The sequence below is a fragment of the Pteropus vampyrus genome, unplaced genomic scaffold (genome assembly GCF_000151845.1).
Source record: "Pteropus vampyrus isolate Shadow unplaced genomic scaffold, Pvam_2.0 Scaffold116, whole genome shotgun sequence".
In the NCBI taxonomy this organism is placed as follows: Eukaryota; Metazoa; Chordata; class Mammalia; order Chiroptera; family Pteropodidae; genus Pteropus; species Pteropus vampyrus.
Genome location: NW_011888897.1, coordinates 69,840 through 93,049, shown reverse-complemented (window position 1 = coordinate 93,049; position 23,210 = coordinate 69,840). Strand labels below are relative to the sequence as shown.

The 23,210-nt window shown below is 38.7% G+C and overlaps 2 protein-coding genes across 6 annotated transcripts in view; both read left to right on the top strand.

Moving 5' to 3' along the window:
* Window positions 1-8,206, top strand: part of TMEM52B (transmembrane protein 52B) — a 9,158-nt gene extending 952 nt beyond the window's left edge. Inside the window, exons 1-5 of one of the 2 annotated variants that reach the window (XM_011365742.2) lie at window positions 164-802; window positions 2,915-2,958; window positions 4,670-4,708; window positions 5,271-5,437; window positions 6,364-8,206. In XM_011365742.2, coding sequence (XP_011364044.1) covers window positions 749-802; window positions 2,915-2,958; window positions 4,670-4,708; window positions 5,271-5,437; window positions 6,364-6,608 — 549 coding nt within the window. In that variant the 5' untranslated portion in view covers window positions 164-748 and the 3' untranslated portion in view covers window positions 6,609-8,206. Of the gene's footprint in view, window positions 1-163; window positions 803-2,914; window positions 2,959-4,669; window positions 4,709-5,270; window positions 5,438-6,363 lie in introns of those variants that run through there. The other variant, XM_011365743.2, reaches the window with a different exon arrangement.
* Window positions 8,207-15,655: 7,449 nt separating this feature from the next.
* Window positions 15,656-22,937, top strand: GABARAPL1 (GABA type A receptor associated protein like 1). Of its 4 annotated transcripts, XM_023533999.1 has the most exons (6): window positions 15,656-16,031; window positions 16,897-17,046; window positions 19,991-20,069; window positions 20,975-21,007; window positions 21,126-21,244; window positions 22,134-22,937. In XM_023533999.1, the coding sequence occupies exons 2-6, from the start codon at window positions 17,023-17,025 to the stop codon at window positions 22,197-22,199; spliced, it is 321 nt and encodes a 106-aa protein (XP_023389767.1). In that variant the 5' UTR covers window positions 15,656-16,031; window positions 16,897-17,022; the 3' UTR covers window positions 22,200-22,937. The 4 variants fall into 4 exon arrangements, with proteins under 4 accessions (XP_023389767.1, XP_011364042.1, XP_023389768.1 ...); XM_011365740.2 differs by lacking the exon at window positions 16,897-17,046 and having other exon boundaries at window positions 15,657-16,031; XM_023534000.1 differs by lacking the exon at window positions 20,975-21,007 and having other exon boundaries at window positions 15,657-16,031.
* The last annotated feature ends 273 nt before the right edge of the window (window positions 22,938-23,210 follow it).

Here is a 23,210-nt window from a genome sequence, read left to right as displayed (position 1 = left end):
GATGGAGGGGGATTTCATGGACAGGACCCAGAAATTCTAACCTCCAAACCTGGATGGGATGGATTTCCAGTTCATTTAGCAATCTCTCAGTCCTACTCCAATGATTAGAAATAAATGACCCAGAACCAGGAGAGTTGATTATCAACGTGGTGAAGGGGAGGGTTTCAAAGAGCAAGGAGGGCTAATCAGATGGAGGGGGAGTGAATGGAATTTAGCAGAGTGACTTTTAACCTTCAACAGTCACCCTGGAGTGCTGTGGTGAAGGACCAAGAGTATTACTCATTTTCCGATGGAGAAGAGTACTTATTGGGTCACCAGCAATTTGCCTTTGATCCTCCTCAAAGTCAAGTTTCTCATTATTGCCTAGAAAAACACCTAATTCAGAGGACTGATGTATCCTCCTTGAATACCTTCTTTGGGGGGCAGTGGGAGAAATTTTAAGACGTATAGAAAGGATTAATAGTAAAAGAGAAGAAAAGAAGATAAAGGGGAGCAAATGTTGAGACCCTAAAACCAGAAATAGAAGTAGAGAAAGAAGCCAGGGTGAAAGAGTAGGGAGAGACTACAGAAAATAAAAGCCCAGGGGAGTAAGAAGAAAGAAAGAGAGAAAAGGAAAAACTGATTTACTGCTGAGAAAACTTCTCTCCTTAAGGCCTCTAGGTCAGGAAATTGGACATGGCACGGAGCGTGGAAAGGAGGTAAGGACATCCAGTGTGTGATCTTGGAGAAGCAGGAGGAGTTCAGCCCAATGGGAGTGCGAACTCCTGCAGTGATGGCCTCTGCCCTGGTGTATTTTATCCAGGTGAGTTGTGAAGATGCAGGAATAAAGTTTTTGTTTGTTTGCTTCTCAGATAAGTCAACTTTCCAAAGAATCTGGGCGGGGGTGGGGGTGGGGGGGGAATGAATGAGGGGAAAAGACATATGTAGACCCAAGGGGTAGTGGGAAATGAATACCTAGAATGTTTCCTCAGTATTATGGGGTTACATAGCGCTGGTGTGACGAATGACAACATCAGTGAAAAGGGGGACAGAAATGAAGGCAACCATAGATACAAGCAGGATAGTTATGGCAATTTAGAAGTGCCACTTTTGTATATTTCTCTCTTTTAGCCTCCTATCACCCATCCTTCAAATTCCCAAGTAAATAATCAAAACTAGCTCTGTAATTCCCCTAAACAGAGTTTCCCACATCAATCCTTACACTATTTTTGAAGTTTATAAGTGCTTTCAGATCAGAAATAAGTTAAAAGAAAGAAAACTCTTTAAAAATAACTTTGGATCTTTTATTTCTTCCCACTCAAAATTAGACGTTCCTGAGAAACTCATTTGGTGGGGAAGGGTTCAATGGACTGGGGGGATTCTGGACAATTGTCAAGGGAGAGTTTACACAGCTATGAAATCTATTAAGGAGAACAAGTGAAGAAACTGACTAGTTTCAAGTTCCTGTACAGTTCCTAACAGGAAGTGGGCTGTCTTTTTCGCTTCCTATATTCCAGTTAAATTAATGTTTAAATTAATCCATTTGTTTTCTTGTATTTCTTTTTTGCTCCCCTTTCTCTTCCTTGACTGTCCCTCTCCTTTTTTTTCTCCTCTTCACTTTTGCAACAGGCCTGAAAGAGGCATTTTATCTGCTGAGTGCTTTAGGCATTCTAGCTTTTAGTCAAGAAAATGAAACAAAGTACCAAGACTGGGTTAAGGATACACACATTTTGTCATCTTTAGTGACCAATTAGAATTAAAACAAAAACTAGGAGTTTCTCAAATCTTACCCATAGAGGACAGCTGTTAGTCTTTTTAAAAACATCCTTTTATGATTTATCAGAAGTATGTGTGTGTTCCCTCTCCATAAAATCCCAATAAGTGTAAATCTCTGTCCCTTTTTAGAAGATATTTGTGGTCTTTGTTGTTGATTTCCTGAAATATCAAGTCTTTTAAGTTATTGTGAGAGAGAAACAGTTTCTAGAACAAAAGTTTACCTAGACAAGTTTTTGAAGGAGAGAGTTAACTGAAATATAAGGTAAAAGAAAGAATGGAAGGTTTCTTTACTGAGAGTTGAAGGGACTTAATAGGAATGTCAAGAAGTTATTAGAGCAGAGTTTTCCTTTGTTCTTTTAATTCAATATATATAATTGAGTATGATTTGAATTATGGCCAAATCAATAGATGTGTGAAGTTGGTCATGTTACTTAAACCCCTATGCCTTAACCCCTTAACCATTTAAAATAAAGTTAAACATACCCACCTACATGGTTATTGTGATGAAATGTTACGAAATACTAAAAATTTTTAGCAGTCTGACTTCCATATCGTAGCTATTCAATATATAACTTCCCCAATCCTTCTTTCCTTGTATGCTAAGTTATTTATGTGCTGAGGGAATGAAAAATAGCAGTGAGATGTGTCAACCAAATTAAAAAATGAAGGCTTTCATCTCACCAACAATAACAACAAAAAAGAGTGGTGGGGTAAAATTCAGTTTTCACTGGAAAATAATTAGGAAGACAGTAACAGTATCCTGACGGACAGATTAGAAAATTTCTACGACAAACAAATTGATATAAATGCCGACTCTCATTCACAAAAGCAGTCATGCTCACTCACCGACTGCCAAAAAAAAAAAAAAAAAAAAGAGGAGGAGGAGGAGGAGGTGGTGGAAAGAGAAAAGAAGGAAGGAGAAAGAAAGAAGCCAGATAGTGCTCTTCCAGGTTCTCTCACTTCAAATTCAGTAATGAATAGACATGTGAGAGATGAAAACAAGCGGTCCTAAACATGGCTGACGCTGTGAACTTGTCCTCATATTTACCTTGCTCTCACCAACTGATCTAACAAAGTACTGTCATGAGGGAAGACTGATAAGCTGTTGAGCAAAGCAGATGCAAGATTTCCCTGTCTAAGACTGTTTCTCTTCCTACAGCTTCGTTGGGCAAGATGTGAGGAGAACTGTGTCAGTCCTGAACAGTAAGTATCTGAGAGTCCAAATGGGGAGGAAGGAGAGACAGACAAAACATCAATATACAAAACAGGGTCAAAATGTCATCAGATATCTGTGACTTCCCTTATTTCTACTTAAATGGGCATCAATCCACTTATCTGACAGACGGGTTATCCAAAAATAAAGACATGTATTTGTGTAATCCTAAGCACTCATAATAACACTGCTGACAGCATTTTTTCCAAAGCCAATCTCTCTGTCAAAGCAGCAGGCTTAATCTAGATTTATGCAATCTTAGAGATTTGCAGTAGACTTACTCATGCCTCTCAGTGAATCATCATGACATACTGGATTCAACATCTTAGTCACAGGCAGACATATGTGGGTGATTTCCAAAGGTGCATCATCACTTCATATCTGAAAAGCATTTTCTATTTTTTAGGGTATGTTAATATTTAATGGAAACTTCATTGTAATAAAATTTATCTATCACCTTGAGGTAGTTGTACCTTAATCTAAACCTGTGATAATTAAGTCTTCTGTAGACACAGAGGATATAAAGATAAAAAGAGAAGAGATTAATTGTAATTGGAGGTAAACTATTAAAAAAAAAAAAAAGCAGAGACAGTTTGAAAGACTTGCTCAGGCTGAAGGAAAACACATATTTAGCCATGAGAAGGGTTTCCCAATAGCCAAGTACATTACACCCAGGGGAAATGGTGATGACCTTGGTTACTTGTCACATGCTTTCTGAGGTTTTAGACACCTACCACCATTAGAAGGGGCATTTTTAACAGGATCAGAAAATCGTAATGGTGTAGAACTTGAAGGGGCTTTGAACAAATAGGGAATGTGAGACAATTCAGGGAGATATTGTTCAGTGAAAAAGCAAACTGTATGTTCCACGCTGTGCAAAGGAAAAAGGGATATGGAAGTGGATTTCAATAGATTTCAATAGATCAATATATCAGAAAGTTTTATTAAATTTACTCATCTTCAAAGATATTCTCCTTTGCTTCTCCTCCTCATTCCTAAGTTTATCCCATACTCCTTCTCCCATGAAATCCATATTTTCTTATCCCTATAGAGAAAATTTGTAATAGCCTTAGTTAATTGGAAATATTTAATTAGCTTTCATCATGATGAAGTTGATATCTATGTTTTCCCCCTTTTGGCCTCAGTAGATGTATATCAGTTTTGATTCTGGATGTGAAAATTTAGTGTCCTTTTTATGGTAGAAATTTTTAGGGTTTTATGGTGGCCCATTTTGCAACAACTTGCAACAACATACATAAATTACAAACTTCATTGAATTGTTTTCATACTTATAACTGAATTTTTTAAATATTTAAATATATACAAACCTTAACTTTCACATCCATTTTCAAACTCTCTCTTTGTAAACTTGCATTGGAAGTTCTTTCTTGGTACTTGTCATCATAACCACTTACAATGGTCATGGTTACATTTTTATTAACACTGTTTCATGATCACTACTTTAGTCTGTCTTATAATGATTTACAAAATGATTTACACAATGTCCTCTACAGTATAAAACTCTAATTAAGGCATCCCATTTCACAATAGATTCAGCTGGCTACATTGAAGTGAATATAACCTGTGATGCTTTTATTATAACAAGATGCCACCTTATTGTAACTCATTGTTCTGATTCTGGAATCATAACAGGTGTTGACTATATTTTTATTGCAAAAATAATTTATTCTTTCTTCATAGTTGCCTGACCACAGACTGGGTACATCTCTGGTATATATGGTAAGTTTCAGCTATGACACCTAGAAAGGCATTTAAAAGAGGCTTTCTTTTTCTCAGGGTTTGTTTTTTGTTTGTTTTGCTTTGTTTTGTTATTTTTTAAATATTTGACAACAGGAGAAAAAAATGTATGAGATAGCTAGCCTACTCACCTAGCATCTCATGGAGTAAAGTTTATTTGCCTCATTACTACCTTATGTGATAATATGCCAGGATTGCCTATTTCAATATCATCTCCTCGGCCAACATCAACAGATTATTGTGTACATTCTCGGGGTCAGCTCTAGAGATTATCTACATAGAGAAGATTACTTCAATAAAGTGAAAAGCAGCCCCTCCAAACTACATTAAACCTCTTTCTATTTGTTCTAATGAACTGACTTAGTCTTGCTGACAAAATAAGGACATATATATGTGAAGTGAAAGCCTTGGGATTAAAATCTTTTAATTATTCTATAAAGTATTCACACAAGAATCAAAGTGGAGACATTGAAGGCTGATTATGCCAAAATAAGAGAAAAAAGGCAGATCACAGAGCTCTCACTGTCCCGTGGGCTCCTTGCAGGTTGCTGGTGGTAATTGGCGCATTGCTTCTTCTGTGTGGTCTGACTTCTGTGTGCTTCCGCTGCTGCCTGAGTCGCCGGCGAAATGGCGAAGACGATGGCCAGCCACCCTATGAAGTGACAGTCATTGCTTTTGATCATGATAACACTCTCCAGAGCACGATCACTTGTGAGTTCACTGACATTACACATGGGAGGTGAACCCAGGTTTAAATGAACGATTAGGATGGTATAACAGTATAAAAACATTGATTGAATAATATTATAGATTCTAGAACTCAGGGTGATTTTATTTCCAAAAAGCTGATGGAATGGTGACCTGGCCTCTCTTGGATGCTATTTTCTCAAATATCGGTCTGACTGATAATACAGTGAAGAAAGAAGTGAAATGTTGGAGACAATGTCGGAAATGCCCTGTAGGAAAAATTACTCAGTTCACAGTTATTTTGATAAATTATTTTAAGCTCTGAACATGTCTCCTTTTCAAAACCTACATTTTCTAACTTTAATATAGTTAGAGAAATGTTTCATTTGTACTTTCAGTTCTTTTATTCTCCAAGTCTTAATGTGCTAAATATTAGCCCCAAGACACTTTATTTTCTTCTGTTCTCTTCTTTATATTATACCTTTTCCTAAAATTGGAGAGTAAATACCAGGCAGAACAGCAGGTAGCAAAACACTGCGACATTTATTTTGCAAAGAAAATATTACAGCATGTTGTTGTTCACCTTTCCTGCCTCCCTGTTCTATCATTTTTGAGAAAAAGATAAATAAGGCAGAAATAAATACTCCTAAAGAGTCTGCAGTATCAGTGGGTTGGTATAAGAGTTCTGAATCTGTAAAGTGGAAAGGGCAAGGTAGTGAGATACGGGAACTCAGTTTAGAGTATTTGACGATAAAGAGAAGACAGGATCTTCTAGCTGAAAGCGAAGTTGGTTTCTAAACAAGCTTCACAAGATTTTCATAACGTTTGTGGCAGAGCGTTGACAATGAGTTTGGACACTTGTTAAAAGTAAAAGGAAATTAAGTATGTTGTAAGTCTGATTTCTGAGGATGTCACATTTACTCTAGCTTTGTTCCTTCTGCTCTCACCAGCCCTGCAGTCAGTGTTTGGTCCTGCTGCTCGGAGAATCCTGGCAGTGGCTCATTCCCACAGCTCCCTAGGCCAGCTGCCTTCCTCCTTGGACACCCTCCCAGGGTATGAGGAAGCACTTCACATGAGTCGCTTCACCGTGGCAAGGTGTGAGCAGAAAACACCCGATCTATCCCCCGTGCCAGAAGAAAAGCGGCTGCCTCCAATGGAGAAGGAGTCTCCTCAAGCAGAACACTCTTCAAACTGATAGGAACTCTGGTTTTATAAGTGGGGTGGGGCTTCCCCCAAAGTTGGTAAAGACAGACATATGGAACATTTTTTTCCAACTTTCAGAAGATTTAGGATGACATGAAAACATCATTCAGTGGAAAAGATGGGTTCCAATTCTTCATTTCCAACCACACATATTTTCTGATATGGAATGCTCTAATCGAGAACTCTCATTCTTTACCCAATAGCCAAAATTTGCAACTAACCTCTAGCAATGCTGATTGCTACAGAACCAGGAAAACATCACAAAGATTTCTTGAATTCCTTCAGCTCTTGAGTTCCTTCACCCATACGATACTGCAAGTTGCTCTTCTCTGTCAGCTAATAGGTAATACACTTGAGAAGAAAAACAGCCATAAACATTAATGCACCAAATTCATCCTTCCTCTTGAGAGAACACCCACTTTGATACTGAGTGACAATGATAATCTTGGATATCATGTAATATCTAACTGGACATCCAGAATTCAGGGGTGGGGTTGCAGGTATGGGACAGGAGAATACAGTATATAATTGAAGTGCCAGATATCAAGGTCTTTCATTCACTTTGGTCCTACCAACCAGCGGTATGAGACATTGCATAGAGTGCAGTTACAGTTCTATTCATTTTTCAGTTCCTCTTCTAACTTTGAAAGTATAGTATCACTTTGCTTCCTTCCTCCTTCCTGCTTTGACCACTTGAAAGTAACGTCTATAGTGACAAACACTAGACTCTAGTGGTGGCCTTCACTGCCACCTTGTGGAGCCATGATGGAAAATGCATTCTCCTGTTCGAGCCTATCTACACACCTCTCCAGTTCCTGCAGCACTAACTGAACTAAGCCTGGATGAGATCCTTCTGAAGGCACCCTCCTGCTATGTAGGGCTAAGTTGTCCACCTAACACATGATCTCCAAAATGTACTACTATTGGAAAATTGAGGAAGTGAGTAATATTTGAGGAAAAACTACTCACTAGTGACTGTAGATAAGTCTCTGAAACCTTTAAAGCACAGTTTGCTCCTCTCCTCAGTCACCATGGAGTTCTTTCCTGTCACCTCCCATTTTGTTACTAGCTGTTAGCACCTGTTTGGCTTCATTTCTTTCTATACTTAATCTAAGACATCTGTTACTCAGCTCAATCACCTTCACCACTGTTTTAAAAAACTTTTAACCCCTTTCAACTTTCCTAACTTCTATCCTTTAAATTCTAAACATTGGTCCAATGAAGCTGCTATCTCCCCAAAGCCTACACTGCTGAGCAGAGCTGCAGAAAATCTCTCAACTCTACTGAGGTCGTTACAAGGTCACAGTCTCCAACACACCTGAATAATTTACCATTTCTTCCAGATTTCCTTCAGTAACTTTCCCATTTCTTTCAGTAGTTATTTAAATTTCAATGTCTCTCTTCAAACCCTTAACTCTAAGCAAGGGACTTTTCCTCCTAGTTTAGAGAGAAAATCAAACCTTTAGGTAACTTCTTTGCCCAAAGCTGCAAACCTCTGTGGATCTCCCCTTTACTCCTTCCTCTGGTCTCAATGAAATAGATGTCCTTCCTTCTTTTCAAGAATAAAACTTCTAATTGTGCTTTGTATCACATTGATTCAACAGTTTCTTTGTTGGGCAGGTATTATTTAGGAAATTATGTGCCAAGAATAGTGCAGAGGTGCCTGGGGCTATAAAATTATGCAAGACACACAGGGTCTCTGACTCTCGGTCCTCACAGAGCATAAGAAAAGGCAAAAGAAAAATGATAGAAAACATTGAGAGCGCAAAGAACCTCTGGGAAAGGCAGGGTGAGGGAAGATCATTTTCAAAGATAAGGAAAGGCCTGGTAAATTCGAGGAACTGAAAAAAGACTGGAGAAGATGATTGTAGTAAGCTAAGGAGAGAGCTGCAGAAATAGAGTCTGAGAGAGAGAAGGGGCCTTGCGGGTGAAGAGTCTAGGTGTTGAGAAACCATTGCAAGATTTTAAACAGTAAGTCACTTGATGCAATTTGAAATTAAGACAATGAGTTAATGCTACAGGAGAATGGAAAGGAGTAGGCCAAGTATGAAAGCGTGAAGACCAGATAAGGGCTACTGAAGAAGAGTAGATAAGAGATGCTTATGGCTGGGACTAATGTAGTAATATTTGAGATGAAAATAGAGATAAGTGTAAGGATTTGAAAGACATATTGGGGAAAGGATCATCAGGATTTGCTAATGGATTGGGTAGGGAAATGTAGTAAAGGAAAAAAGGATAAAATGACTACTAGATCATTGACCTGAGCCAATGCATGGAAGGTATAGCAGTTCATTAGGGTGGGGAAAGACCAGATTTAGGGGGAAATTCCAGACAGTGATTTCTAAAATGGGGAAAAGGCATTCGATGGAGAAATAATAACCAAGTTAAGATGAAACCTGCTTCTTCTGGGTATAAATAAGATAATCAACTCCCTATCTCCCTTCTTTTCCTTCTTGCATATTCTTTAATTGTTCACTTTCTACCAGCTTCTTCTCTTTAATATACATTAGATTTATATGAATTGTATATTGCAAAATGAAGGGGAGTATACAGCTGAAGAAAAAAGGTGTCACATTGTTAAGCCTGTACTAAGTAATTCAGACACTGAACTTAAACACACTTAATCTGTTTTTAGCAGGATAATTCCACAATGTGATCAATATTTTAGAGGGATACTCTGATGCAAGTCTGACATCTTAGCTGAAATGTGAAGAAGGTTGATCTTAATTCTACCTAGGAGCATATTATAAAAACCTTAGTTGAAAGCAATGAGAGTCTGAAAATAAACATAGGGGTGGTGATGAAATGGATGATCATTATTTCTTCTTTTCAACAGAACTCTAAGCTGTGCTCAAATTGAAAAATAACAAAAAAGGTTAGGAAATCATATTTCTACACCATTTTTCTTTAGGTCTTTTCTCTAATTTTAATCAGTAGTGATTTTCTATTACTTCTTTCTCAGCCTAAATAACACAAATGTATATACACCTGCAGCCTGGCAGAGAAGCTGCACTACCATCCTCGACAGCTTACTTTAGGTATCCTGGCGATGATTATACTAAGCAAAAAACCACCTTCCCCATCACTTTTTACTGCCAAAACAGACTCCTGTAAACAATCTGGGCTGTGTCCAGTGTGATAACAATATGCGAAAGAAAGTGTCGATATCTGCGTAGTAGGAAATAACTCTAACAGCACAAAGGTCCTAATCTCTGAGAGACCTGAAAGACCAGTAGATATTAGTTTACATGGGACAATGCAGGCTCTCTTCTCTGATGGAAGATAGGTCTGAGAGAAGATTGTGATAGGGCTGTGATGACTGCTTTCGTCTGTGGTTTGGAGGCTTGACTTGGCCTTATGGATGTGGTCTATAAGACCTTTATTAGAGGGTCTGATTAACGCATTAAGAGTATACTTGTACGTGGGTATATAAAAAAGAAATTAAAAAAACGAGATTTATGTAACCAATATGAGAGACAGGAGAGAAAAATTGCAAAGTCTGAGAACGGTGAATTTTGTTTTCTTTTCCTTGGGTAAGCAGATTGGCTGGAAAGCAATAAAGAGGCCTTGATGGGAAGTCTGCCCTTGAGCAGACTGACTGGGAAAACAATTTCAGTGATTTATGGATTCTCCAAGGCACACTGAGGGTTCAACTGAGGGTAGAAAATATTTTACATGCTGTCTCTGAGTAATGGTGGCCAGTGTCCTTCTGTTGGCACCTTCACCTTTGTTAAGCCAGAATTAACTGTTTCCTACCTCAGAATTCCTCATAATTTGGGTTTCGGAAAGGTTGTTGGAAAGCCATCGTGTTTGAGTTGAAACCTGACAGATGATAGAATTTTAAAAGTTAAATATACCATATAGCAGCTTTTATTGTCTATGAGCAAAGATGGAAATAATGTGAATGTGCATTATGAAGAATGTTAAAAAATTCTAAGAGTGATATAATAAGAATAAATCTGGAAAAATAAGTTGGCATCTTCTTATGGATGGCTTTATATGGGAGCTTAAGCAGTTTGATCTTTATCCTGCATTCTATGAAAGCCATTGTAAATTTTTGAAGCGGGAAAGATATCAAATAAGCTGTAGATGCTTTGGCTGTTACTAGAAGATGAATAAGAGAAGTAAGATGTAGAAGACAGGGAGACCATTATGGCTACTGAACCATCCAACCAGCAAATATTTCTTCAGTTTCTTTCAAAAAAGCTGAGTTATAGGCAAAGTTATGAAATAAGGCAGGCTAAATTTAACACCTCTTTATTTCAGCTTCCCTGTATTCTTCCTTTAATTGTTTTTGTTGCCTTTAGTTATTGCTGTCCTTATTTGACAAATGATGTCACTATTCCAAGTACTAGACCTTTCTTGAGTTCCAGTTTATATAATCCTACTTGCCTGCACAGGGTCTCTCTAGTACTCCCATCTTGCACTAGACTTGGAACCTGCTCTCTCCTATATTAGTTAATACTTATTACTATAGGTGGTAAAGTTGAGTACTACCCTCTCTCTGTCTCAAAAAGTTTGTAAATCCAAACTCAGTACATATCAAAGTAGGTCAATAGAAAGCCAATTCAAAGGGGGTAAAAGTTTATCAAAAGTCAAATGACTGATAAGCAATCATATTCATTCGAATGCCTACGGTACATCATCTAATTCTCCAAACCATGGTTTCCCTTTTTATCAGCTTTGGAGGCTGAACTGTAGAGATGTGGTATAACTTGCAAGAAGTTGAGTGTCTGAACTGGTTTAACATTCAACTGCCTCAGACTTCAAACATCAAAATATAAAAAATTAAAAAATAAACCCTTTTGCTCTTATTTTTAAATTTAATTTTTATTTCTTTTAATCAATGTAAACATTCATACAGATTAAAAAGTCAAAGAGCTCTACAAGGCTCATAAAGAAAAATAGCATCTTCCAACCATACATATACATATATACACACCCTCTACTTTTTAGCTGATTTGATAAAATCTACATTTCTCCAAATACTATGCATACATTGCTATTCTTGATTTTAATCTTCAATCTTCAAGTCATCTATTGACTTGCCCTTATAGAAGAGACAAAATTTAGCCCCTTTTCATTACAATAATTTATACTTTTGCTACCATGACACATCGGAACATTTCTTATGCCCCTCTATCTTCTAAATATAGTTATATCATAATTTTGATTAGATGAGTATAATGGGTAGCAGGAAAAAAGACTAATAATGACTAAGAGTCTGAAATTAGGCTTTTTGGATCTTTCCCTTACTCCTTGTCATGGTGTAGTCAATTGTTCTCTGCTTCAAATTCTTAGGTTGTAAAATGATAAAATGAGTATATATACATTATGTTACTGTGTGTGAATTATGGGAGTTAATGCCTATATACATACTGTACATAAAGCTTGTATTTTAAATCTTTTTTCTTTTATGCATGTCTTTTTCTATGTTCAAATTTTCCCCTTTTTAAAAGGATAACAGTTATATTGGATCAAAGACTACCCTAAAGGCCTCATCTTAATTTGATTATCTGCAAAGACCCTATTTCCAAAGTCACATCCAAAGATACTGGGGTTATGACTCCGATATTTCTTTAGGGGACACAATTCAACTTATGACACAGTTATTTTAGTGGAGTTTCAGCAGACAATAAAGAAAAATGTATATTTTTAAATCCATCATCTTAAATCAGAAGTCTACCCTTTGCTTTCTTGACTATGACATATTGTGCATTTTTTGAGTTTTTATTGTGTATCCAAAGCACTGAAGATATAAATATAAGTAAGAGGTCACCAAATAGCACAGAGTCTACTGGGAGAAAGTATCTGAAAATAGGGACTTAAATGCCATTAGCATTCTAACTCTATCTTTAGATCTCTCTCTATCCTTATCTATATATCGTGTCTATTACCTTCTTTTTAATATTATTTTCCCCCTCTTTAATTCCCCACTCCTTCCACCCCTGACCTATAGATGTTGTCATTTCCCCTTAAGAACTGGATCTCTGAACGTGAGGCATCTCCTCCCATAGGCACCCGGGCCCTGGCACACCCAGGGATGGTCCGTGGCTCCACCTGGGGTGTGAACCCAGGACCTTCTATGTGTAAAGCAGATGTGCTAACCACTACGCTATGGAGCTACCCCTCTGTTATCTTCTTTATCTCTCCTATGTTGGACTGGTGCATTTGGACAGCAAGTTTGGACTTCATGAAATTAAAAACAATGGCTATTGTAAGCCTCTGATCATGTATCATCCAAACTCTCTCATCAAAAAAGGGGCTTACTTCTCTTAGTTCAAAAGTGAGAAGTTTTAAGGAAAGATTCTGATTAGTCTTTTGTAAGTTACCTGGCCTAAGTGGTCAAGGTAGTCAGGGTCTCTGATTGGTGGATGCCACTAGAACTATGTGTTATCAGTGTGAGAGGAGTAGTTACTTACAAAACCATGTATTACCCCCTCCCCCCCAAAAGAAAACAATGAAAATAGACACAGTGTTATCTAGTGACAATGCATCAGTAAATGTGCTATGACAAAGATAAGCACACGCTGCTTTGAGAATACATTGAAAGGATGCAGAATTATCCAGGCAAATGAGATTAAAAAGGATTCTGGGAGAAGGTGATGCCTGAACTAAGCCCTGAATGATTTATACGAATTAGATAGAGAAAGAAAAAAAAAAATAAGATAAATTGTTTTTTACAGGAAGAGCCCTTGGGAATATCCAATGGCCAGAAACAAGGGCAATATAGGGAAAGAAGTAATTTAAGTAACTTAATATGTCTGGACCATAGAGTACAAAATAAGAAATAGCTGTATATTAGGCTAGAGAGATAAACAGCAGCCAGATCATACGTATTCTATTTCTCCACTAAGGAATTTGAGTTTTCCCCAAAGACTACAGAGAATCTCTGACCACTGAATGATATTAAAAAGAGAGATGACACAATGATAAATAGTTTTATTATACTTATTCTGGCATCAGTGAGCAATCCTCCCGCCTCTCTTATTCCCTCTTAAAAATGATAAAGACAAAAGTAAAGATTAATTAAGAATGGGTTTGAGTAATAGTGGTGGTTTTAAACATGTTCACAAATTATTTAACATTCCTCTCATATTGAGGAGTGGGAGCCAAGGTCTATTTACCTACTGAAGGACATCTTGGTTGCTTCTAAGTTTGGGCAATTATAAATAAAGTTACTATAAGCATCGGTGTGTGGGTTTTTATGTAGACAGAAATTTTCAAGTTCCTTGGGTAAATACTGAATTGTATTGTAGAGTATGTTTAGTCTCCTAAGAAACCAATAAACTGTCTTACAAAGTGGCTGTACCTTTTTCCATTTCCATCACTAATGAATTAGAGTTCCTGAAATGTGAGATTTTAAATATAGTATTTTGTCTTTGGTTAAAAAAGAATTTTGAAGTATTTTTATCTGATTGAATATGTTAATTTATAAAATTATCTTTTGCATAATATTTTAAATGTTATGCTGAGAATACAGGTGGAGAGCAAACTCTAGAAGTTGACAGACTGGGTATTTACTCTAAGATAAAGTATTAGCATTTAGAAAAGCCTTGAGGCAGAAATATTAATGGAAGTTTCATCTCCAAATTATTTTTCATATATAAATTGCTACCCTGCTTAGCTTATTTTTAAAATAAAAGTTAAAATCAGTATTTTAACTAGTTATGATTGTTTTCAGATTTGATCAGAAAACAATAGTCTTAAAATATTAACCTCCATTACAATTACTTTTCTCGACTGGCTGTAAGTTGAGAGGTTTAGTTATATTTGGGTCAAAGCTAAAATGAGCTGAAAATTTCAATTTGAAAATAAGGACTAAAAATTATAAACATGTAATGTGATAAACTAATTCTTGGATTTTCACACATAAAAGAATTGAATGATGCCATGGAGAAAAATAATAAACATCAAGAAGTAGGGTTATGTAATTCATTTTCCTTGTTTCAATTATAAAAATGTCTTTTGCTTTGTAGGTTTATTTTTTAAAGCAGAGACACTGAGACCTTGATAAAAGAAGAAAGGTGACAGGGGCTGTCATTGTTTAATATAGTTTTCAGAACTCTCTTGCACTGGGCAAACCAACCTTTCCGTACCCTTCTTTATCGTTCACAACTTCTGTTACCCACCCCCAGTCTCTGGAATTACTGCCACGAGTTGTGATTAGAAAGGCCTTAGTCCTTTTGATTCTTGGTGGGAAAATGGGATGGCCAAAGGGAAGCTACACTGGCACCTGGCCCACCACCCAGAGTCGTCTACTTCCCTTTCAGGTTGTACTTTTTATTCACTTTGGGGACACTTAACCAGTAATACTATCCTTCGGGTGAATTTTTGCATAGGAAAAAAAGAACGTCTGAATTAATCACTTAAATCGCTTGGTATTCTCTTTTCCATAAGACAGACCCAACTTCTGAGTTAATAGGAGAAAAGTGAATCATTTCTATATTTGAACATGAGTGATCACGTCTCTGGATCTTGATTACAGTTGATACCCTTCACCTAATATGCCTTTTGGAATTCCTGAGTCACGTTTTGTTTATGTTCCTGCTCTAAGAACAAACTGCCGCATGGACCCAAACAAAATGACGCCAACGTGAAGGAGGGATCACGGTCGGAGGAAGCCAGCCTAACTCCCGAGGTGCCGGGCGGGCGCAAATGTAGGAGCAAAGAGCTAAATGCAAGCACAGGGCATTTTTCCACTGGCCAGAGACCCCCAGGACCCTCATCTCTTCTTTCCCCAGACTCCAGATCCCAACAAGCTGGAACAAGCTAGATTTTCTCGCTGTTTGTTTTGGGGCTCTACTAAGAAACAGCCAGGGAGAGGGAAGAAGACATCTTTAGAACATATTTTTTGTTTTAAACCCATCTTTAATGTCACATTATCAATAAAATAGGAAGTAAAAACAGTTCCTATTTGTAATGACCTCTATTCTGAAAAAGTTTAGAAAGAAAGAGATTATGTTGAAACAGAGCGTGTGTCTGCCCTCCCCCGTCCGGCGCGGGTCCAGGACGCTGGGGGCGGGGCGAAGGGCGGAGCGTGATGACGTCACAATACCAACGCGCCGCCGTGTTGTTTTTGTGTTCCCAGCTCTCGGGAAAAGCCACCGGGAATTCTTTACCTGGCAATCCCCTATCTGTAGACTAGGGCACCCGAGATCCCTTCTGAAAGCTCTAGCAGACTGCATTGATACGGGAGCTGCCATTTCTGAAGGGATTCCGATCCATCGTGAAATTTAGCGGAGGGAAGCAAGACGGGAGAGACGCAATCATCAGCGAGGGAGGCAGGCCCCGTCCGGGGATCTTAGAAACCCTGCGGTTCATCATGAAGTTCCAGTATAAGGAGGACCATCCCTTTGAGTATCGGAAAAAGGAAGGAGAAAAGATCCGGAAGAAATATCCAGACAGAGTCCCTGTGAGTGTAAGGGGAGCGGGAAGGGGGAGGGGAATGGGAATATCGGGGGGCGGGGGAGTCGTGATGGCCGCCCGAAGGCACAGAAGAACGCTGGTCCCTAAAATTACTTAACCCTGAACGCCCTTCACAGCGAGGAGAGCCAATGAGATGGACGTTCTGACTGTGGACCTTTTAAAATCCATATCCCCAGGGCCCGTACCCATCTTTAGAGCTGACCGCATCCTTAGAGCGGAGCCTACGTTTGAGTGACTCAGCAGTATTCACAGGCTGTTTAGGTTGGGATGTGCTCAAAATGTGACCCTTCTTTGCGAGAATGATTAGGTTGAGATATACATTTGCTGCCTTTAGGATTGCAGGGAAATCGTATTGGGAATAACTGATGCAGTGGGGTTTGCTCTCATAGATTTCTACCTTAGCTGGTTCGCCCTTTATCAAGTTGACTTTGGCCCTCATAGCATTGGGTTTGAGAGGGAAGCCAGTGGATACTTTCTTTTATTCTGTGAGAATGGCGATGGGGGGTGGCGGGTTGGGCGCGGGGGCACAAGACAGACCTGGCCTAGAAAACAAGGTCATGTTATCTGCGCAACAGTCGGGTTGCCTCATCATTCCTGGCTCTGGGGGCAGGTGTGGGGGCAGGTGTGGGGGCAGCCAGCCTTCCTCCGGTACCTATTCTGATCATATTGTACCTGAGCACAGTCAAGAAGGGCCGAGGCCTTTTTCTCTCTATTTTGAACGCTGGTTTATGTAATTAAAACTCAGGCAGGCAGTGAGGGGGAACAGAAAAGAAATATTAAGGTATTTATGCATCCGGGCGTTTACCCTGTCACCCCTCCCCCGCCACTTGCCTGATTTTTCTCTCAAGTAGGCTGCTCAGCCGTACTGAAAGGCAGAAGACTTAAGTGTGGTAGAAGGAGCAACAACCCTTGGATTTTGGAGATGGAAGGCAGAGACTTTAATGTTGTGCTCTTGATCTTCAGGCAGGGTCATTAAGATGAATGTTACATATAATTTACAGGTAAAGGAATTGCGATAATCTGATGTGCTTCTTGACCCACAGGTACTCTCTGGGCCAGCTTCCTGTTCAATCCTTATCTAACTGTCATGGCCCCACAGCCTTTTCCTATAAGGAAGAGGAAGTGTGAAGGCTGTTCCATTTCCCGGGAATTGCACACAAAAAGGATCCTTCACTAATTACTTTCCTGGTCTCTGGACCTTGGATGACTGCTTTAAAAATTTCTCCCAATTCTGGCGACATTCTACTCTCTTATAATAACATTTAAAAGTAACTTATTGATAGTACCACGTACCTGGGCATATTCTGAGTGCTGTGTCTATCGTCATTCACTTAATCCACACACCGTTATAATGCCCATTCTACAGATGAGGTAACCTAAAGGTTTCACATGGCTGATCTGTGGTTAGACCCCACATTGCAGCCCTGCTGTTGAGCCCCTCCATGCTGTAATATTTCTCAATTTCTAAGGTAGTTCTACTAGACAGAATTCGGTTTTCACTGTGTACCTCACACTGTTAGGGATTGGAAATAGAGAATTGAACTATTGCCGCCCTGAAGAGTTCACAAAGTATTATGAGACTGTTCCAGTAGCTGTTTGTAAATTACAAACTGAAATGTACTTGTTCCTAATCTAGTTTAATTTCCCATTCGTTTTCTTAAAACCGAGACCTTCCCATTTCAATCATCTGCATGTGTTCACAAGAATATTTCAGCTAATCTCCCCTCCTCCTATTTTCCTGCTCAAAATGTGGTGTTAAATGTTTTACAAAATTGTATAATTTGTAAGTTATTAGAACCATCAGTCGGATCTCATGGTCTCTCTAGTTATGTTTTAACTAGCGATAAGCCTCCCAACTGCTCCTTAGGTGCTCAGCGTGTGACCTTCTTTCTAGTTGTGACGCAGAAAGAAGAGCTCTGCTCTCTGAGTTCTGAGATTTGATTTTGATTCTGGCAGAACCTTTCATCTTGCTGTGCTCAAGTGTCCTGTTTACAAAAAGACTTAGAGTACATGATTTCTAAAGCCCCTTTCAGCTGGACCATTAGTGGTGGTAAAGCAATCCCATAGCAGTCCCGTACCCTGACTGCTCACATATCTTAAGCTTAACCCCAACAATATCTCTAGAGCTGCACACCTGAAGAGGTGTGCTTGTGCCTAAAGAGAAGGGTTTCATGGGTTCTTGAAATCGGTTTGATAGCTAGTGTATTGAAAACCTGCAACATAGCAGGAAACTAAATTCCTGAACAACGCTGAGTATTGGACGCTTTTCATTTCACACAGAAACCAAGAACCAAACAGGCAAAGCATCTAGCCCAGGGCCCTCTGTAAGTGAGGAGTAGAGTTGGGATTCCTGAAAACCTAAATATTTCCTGGTAAATCAGGGCCTAAATGTTTACCCCTCCCCTTCCTGTTCCTCTCCAAATCATCCCTCCTTCCCTGCGGATGTCTTCTTTGCGATTGGCTTTATTGCTCTTTTTCTGCTCCCTTCCTGTTTTCATCTCTTGATTGATCGGAGCTGGAGCTGCCAGGTCTTAGTTCCTGCTAGACACAGCTCTGTGTGTCCTGTTTTCCTTTGATTTTGTTAACCTGCCACATCCTCTTCATCTTCATTGTTGGGCCTTCACTGGTTTCTTCCTGAAGCTGTTCCTACTTTGTCTTTTTAATTTTCGATTCACATATTACCACTCCAGTTTTTATTTTTAGTTTTAAGTGTGATCATGTTCCTCTGGACTTCTAGTATAGGATTCTTTTTCTCTGTAAACACAAAATAAATTTTTCACTGTTTTAATCTGTCCCCTTAAATTTCAAAGCTTTAAACTCCTCCCTGTAAGCCAATCCTTATGTTTATATAATTCCATATAATTTACAAAGCTTTTTTACCTAAAATTTAATGGATTACTCAAGTTGATTGTATCAGTACCATGACATTGTAAAATATGTGTTGGAAAGTTATCTTCCTTTTACCTATTGGAATGCTGAAGCTCAGAGAGATTAAGTGACCTGTTGAAGATCACACAGCTAGTAGGGATACTCGTCCAGTGTTTATTTCTGCTTTTTTTAACTTTTCTATACTTCCCATATCTTCTATCTAGGCTGCCGATATTTTCTAAACTAAAAAGCTAAAGCTCATGGTTTTACAATAGATTTTTAAAATTTATAATTTAAATTAAATACATATTATATAACATATAAATCTATAAGTACTAAATATATTTTATAATATTTAATTTAAATTTAAATAAAAAATTTACATGCATAAAATGTCTTTAATTTTTGTATAGCTTTTTTTCTTTTCAGTACAGAAATATATGACCTTTCTAAAACTTGAAGTATTATAAAATATTTGTTGTTAACCTTGAAAATCCCTTGAGATCTTAACACGATCAATGTTAATAAATGGGTTATTGTACTGACATCATATTACAGAATATCATACTGTAAGAACTGTTTTATTACTGACTTTTTTCACTCAATAAAATAGTATCTTGAACATATTTTGTGCAGTTATTCTCAAAAATTTTGGCGAAGTATAAAATTTAAATTGTGTTATCAATATCTTTAATAAATGAAATTTGTAAGACATAATAAAACTAATAGGTGTTCTGGACATTCTGAGACAACTCAATCTTTTTAATGCTCTAATTAAATATCAGAAAGCATATATTCTATAGTATACCTTAGAGGGAACTCACAATTAAAGTTTTTTTTTTACTTTTCATCATCTGCTCTATCCATCCTCTTGTTATTGCAGTAATAAAACCTATACCCTTATAAGAAAGCCCATTTCCTTCTACATTTTGTAAGGGATAAAGGAGAATAAGAAATGGAAAAGTTTTATTGGGCCTAGGCAAACTCACTTCAGCTAGGGCACCTATTGGATGGGGAAGGAAAAACACGAGGTTGGATTCTATAGTTTTCATTCCCACTCTCTGCCTCTCCTCCCAGGTGATCGTGGAGAAGGCTCCTAAGGCCAGGGTGCCTGATCTGGACAAGAGGAAGTACCTAGTGCCCTCTGACCTCACTGGTAATGCTCTTCCCCTGATTATCTCCCTCCCCCAAAGCATTCCCAGTCCTTCCTGTATGCATGAGCTCGTGAGACTGAGAGGAAGTAGGGATGAAGAAAGTGAGTAGAATTCTCCAGAGGGTTAAGTGATTCAAAAATGGTGACATGATTCTTCCTCATCACCAATTCCCTTATGCATTTCCCATGGTAGGGTCTTGTTTGATTTAGACACAGCCAAGTACAAACTATGGAAAGAGAAGATCAGATGTTCATTATTTAAACCACTTAAAATTCGTCTCTGTTGTTGTGATACCAATTTATTCCCAAAGGAAAACCAGACTAGTTTCTTTGGAGGACCATATTTTAGAGGTTCTCGGCTCAATACCTTATCTCCTCAAGCTATGTTTTTGGGTAATATTTCGTAGATACTGTTTGGAATTGCAAAGGATATATTCATTCTTCACCTTGATCTTTAATGGAATAACCACTGCATCTAAGAGGCACTGGAAAGATTTTTGTAGATATGTTGGCTTCAGAATGATTAGTTTTGAATATCAGCCTTCTAGAACTTTTTCAGTGCTCGGTAAAGGAGAAGGCATTTAACCCCACTCATTGCCCCAACACTGGAATGAGTGACTGTGCTAAACATTACAGGAGTCCAGAAGATCTCTTCTCATTAGTTTGTCTTAGAGTGGAATTGAGTGTGGAAGTTTATTTCAAGTCAGTTTTAGACAATGATGAGAATGTTTCAGTCTGGATATACGTGCTATTCCTTCAAAGTTGTCCTCTGGCTTCGAGTGGCTATCCTAACATTAGGTCTGAAATGGAATAAAGGAAAAGAAATTCTTATTTTCTGAGAAATAAACCCTTCAGTGGCATGTCAGAGACTCTGAGGCTTCTTTGAGCTCTCCTTTTTATTTCTACAGCTGTAGAGGACACTATTGGGCTCTGTTCAGATGGTATGTAAAGGTGGTACTTGGAACAGGTGCGACAGAATTTTTTTCTGGGTCTTACCCTTCTCTTCATCCTTTGTTTTATTCCCTCTTGCCTTCTTTTTTTAAACCTTTCTTCATCCAGTTGGCCAGTTCTACTTCTTAATCCGGAAGAGGATCCACCTGAGACCTGAGGACGCCTTATTCTTCTTTGTCAACAACACTATCCCTCCCACTAGCGCTACCATGGGCCAGCTGTATGAGGTAATGATCCTTGGTCACAACAATACTGTCAAGTCTGCTGTTGTCCAGCTTTGTCCCAGTGCATTTTGATAACACACCCGGGAAGTGGGGCAGGAGATGTTGTCTATCAGGATCCTCTTACACATGCGGTGTGAGGCTCTGGGAGATGAGATACCACTGACTGTCCTTTGGGGATGTAGCAGCTACCAGATTTGATCCCTTTGAATTCTCTTTCAGTCTTTCCTAGAGTGTTTTAATAGTGGATTATCTTTATTGAAACAGCAAGAAATGGCTTCTGGCTGTGAAAATTCCAAATAAACTGAAATTTCAAATTAAGGATAAATCTTTAAATTGATTCATCTTAACAGATAAGCTCAACCAAAGAGAATAATTTGTGTGAATTTATTTGGTTTACTGTCAGAATCTAATACAAAAAAACTGTAGTAAAGGACTTTATCACACTGTATCACTAACAGTGTAACCGTGTTATTCCTTAAAGGAGTTCACACAGGATGCTGCCTTCGTGTGGCCCATTAGTGAGTTGAATAAGCTTCTAATACTTCTAATTTTTATTCCATAGCATATATTCCCTATTAGTATATTTTTCCAGTATATACGTTTTGTTGTATCTCTATTCTCCTTGCTAGAATGAGTTTTAAAGGTAAGAACTATGTATGGCCTAGTCATGTTCGTATCTCTGATATCTATGTGTATGATGTTCTCCATGAAGGTTTTTGCCTGTGAACTCAAAGTTCACTTTCAACAACCTCTGCTTATTCTTTGTTCCTTCTTCTAATGGAGACTGATGATAATTTCCATATCTACTTGACAAGGTTCTGTGATGCTCAGAATCCTGGAGATGTTGAATGTGATTATGTCTTGTAAATTTTCCTCTACTCTCTTCCCCTAGGACAACCACGAGGAAGACTATTTTCTGTACGTGGCCTACAGCGATGAGAGTGTCTATGGGAAGTGAGTGGTAGAAGCCAGCAGATGGGAGCACCTGGACTCGGGGGTAGGGGGAGGGGTGTGTGTGGGACTTGGGGAAGGGGGGGCTCCCACCATGGAGGAGACAGAAGGTGAAGACATCTGGAAACACTATACTGCACACACCGTCATCATAATTTCACCTGCTCAATTGATATTTTTTGCTGCTTCCTCGGCCCAGGGAGAACGTGTGTCTGGACAGATCTGTTGGATCAGCTTTGCTAGAGGAATGGAGATGATGTAAATTCACAGCATTGCTGTGAATTAATTTTTGTGAGGTTTTTCTTAGAAGAGTCAGGAGATGGGCAAGTTGGGGCCAGAGATGATTGTGGACCAGCATCAACTTCCTGCTCTCCTTTCTCTTTGGGCAGAGATTCTGTTTTTGACATTTGCACAAGACATGTAGGGAAAGGGGATGGGAATGTTTTAGGACTACTGGTAGTGGACCATTCCTGGGGACCAGAAGAGACACATAGTAATTAAAGCATTGTGCCCCTGATCTCTCCTATCTCCATACCTCCTCCCCTATCCCTGTCATTATCTCACACACAAACATCACAGTACCATCCCAGTGGTGGTGATAGACATCGTAACAGAAATTTAGATGGAGCTCTCTTACTAGGGGCCAGGCATGAAGGACATTATGATCATGAAGATAGCTTTGATATCGTTAACTGGAACTGATAAAGTACTGAACATCTCTGTCTAACCTGCTGTCTCTCTGGTACCCCTTATCCCACACCTACTTTGGACTTCAATGAGCTTCAGCCATTTCCAGTTACAGGCTAAGGGGATGCCCTCCCCCCCTGCTGTCCCTTCAGTCTCACACGCAGAGAGATGCTAAGTGATGGCCAGCTGCTTCCCTCCTTGGGTGTTCATTTACTGCAGCTGCTAGTTAGAAAAGTTCAAGGGGGTGACTTTTAGTAATTCACGGGGATTCCGTTGATTCTGATTATTTTCACTTTAGGGGTTATATGGGTGGGGGGGTGGGGAGCAGGAA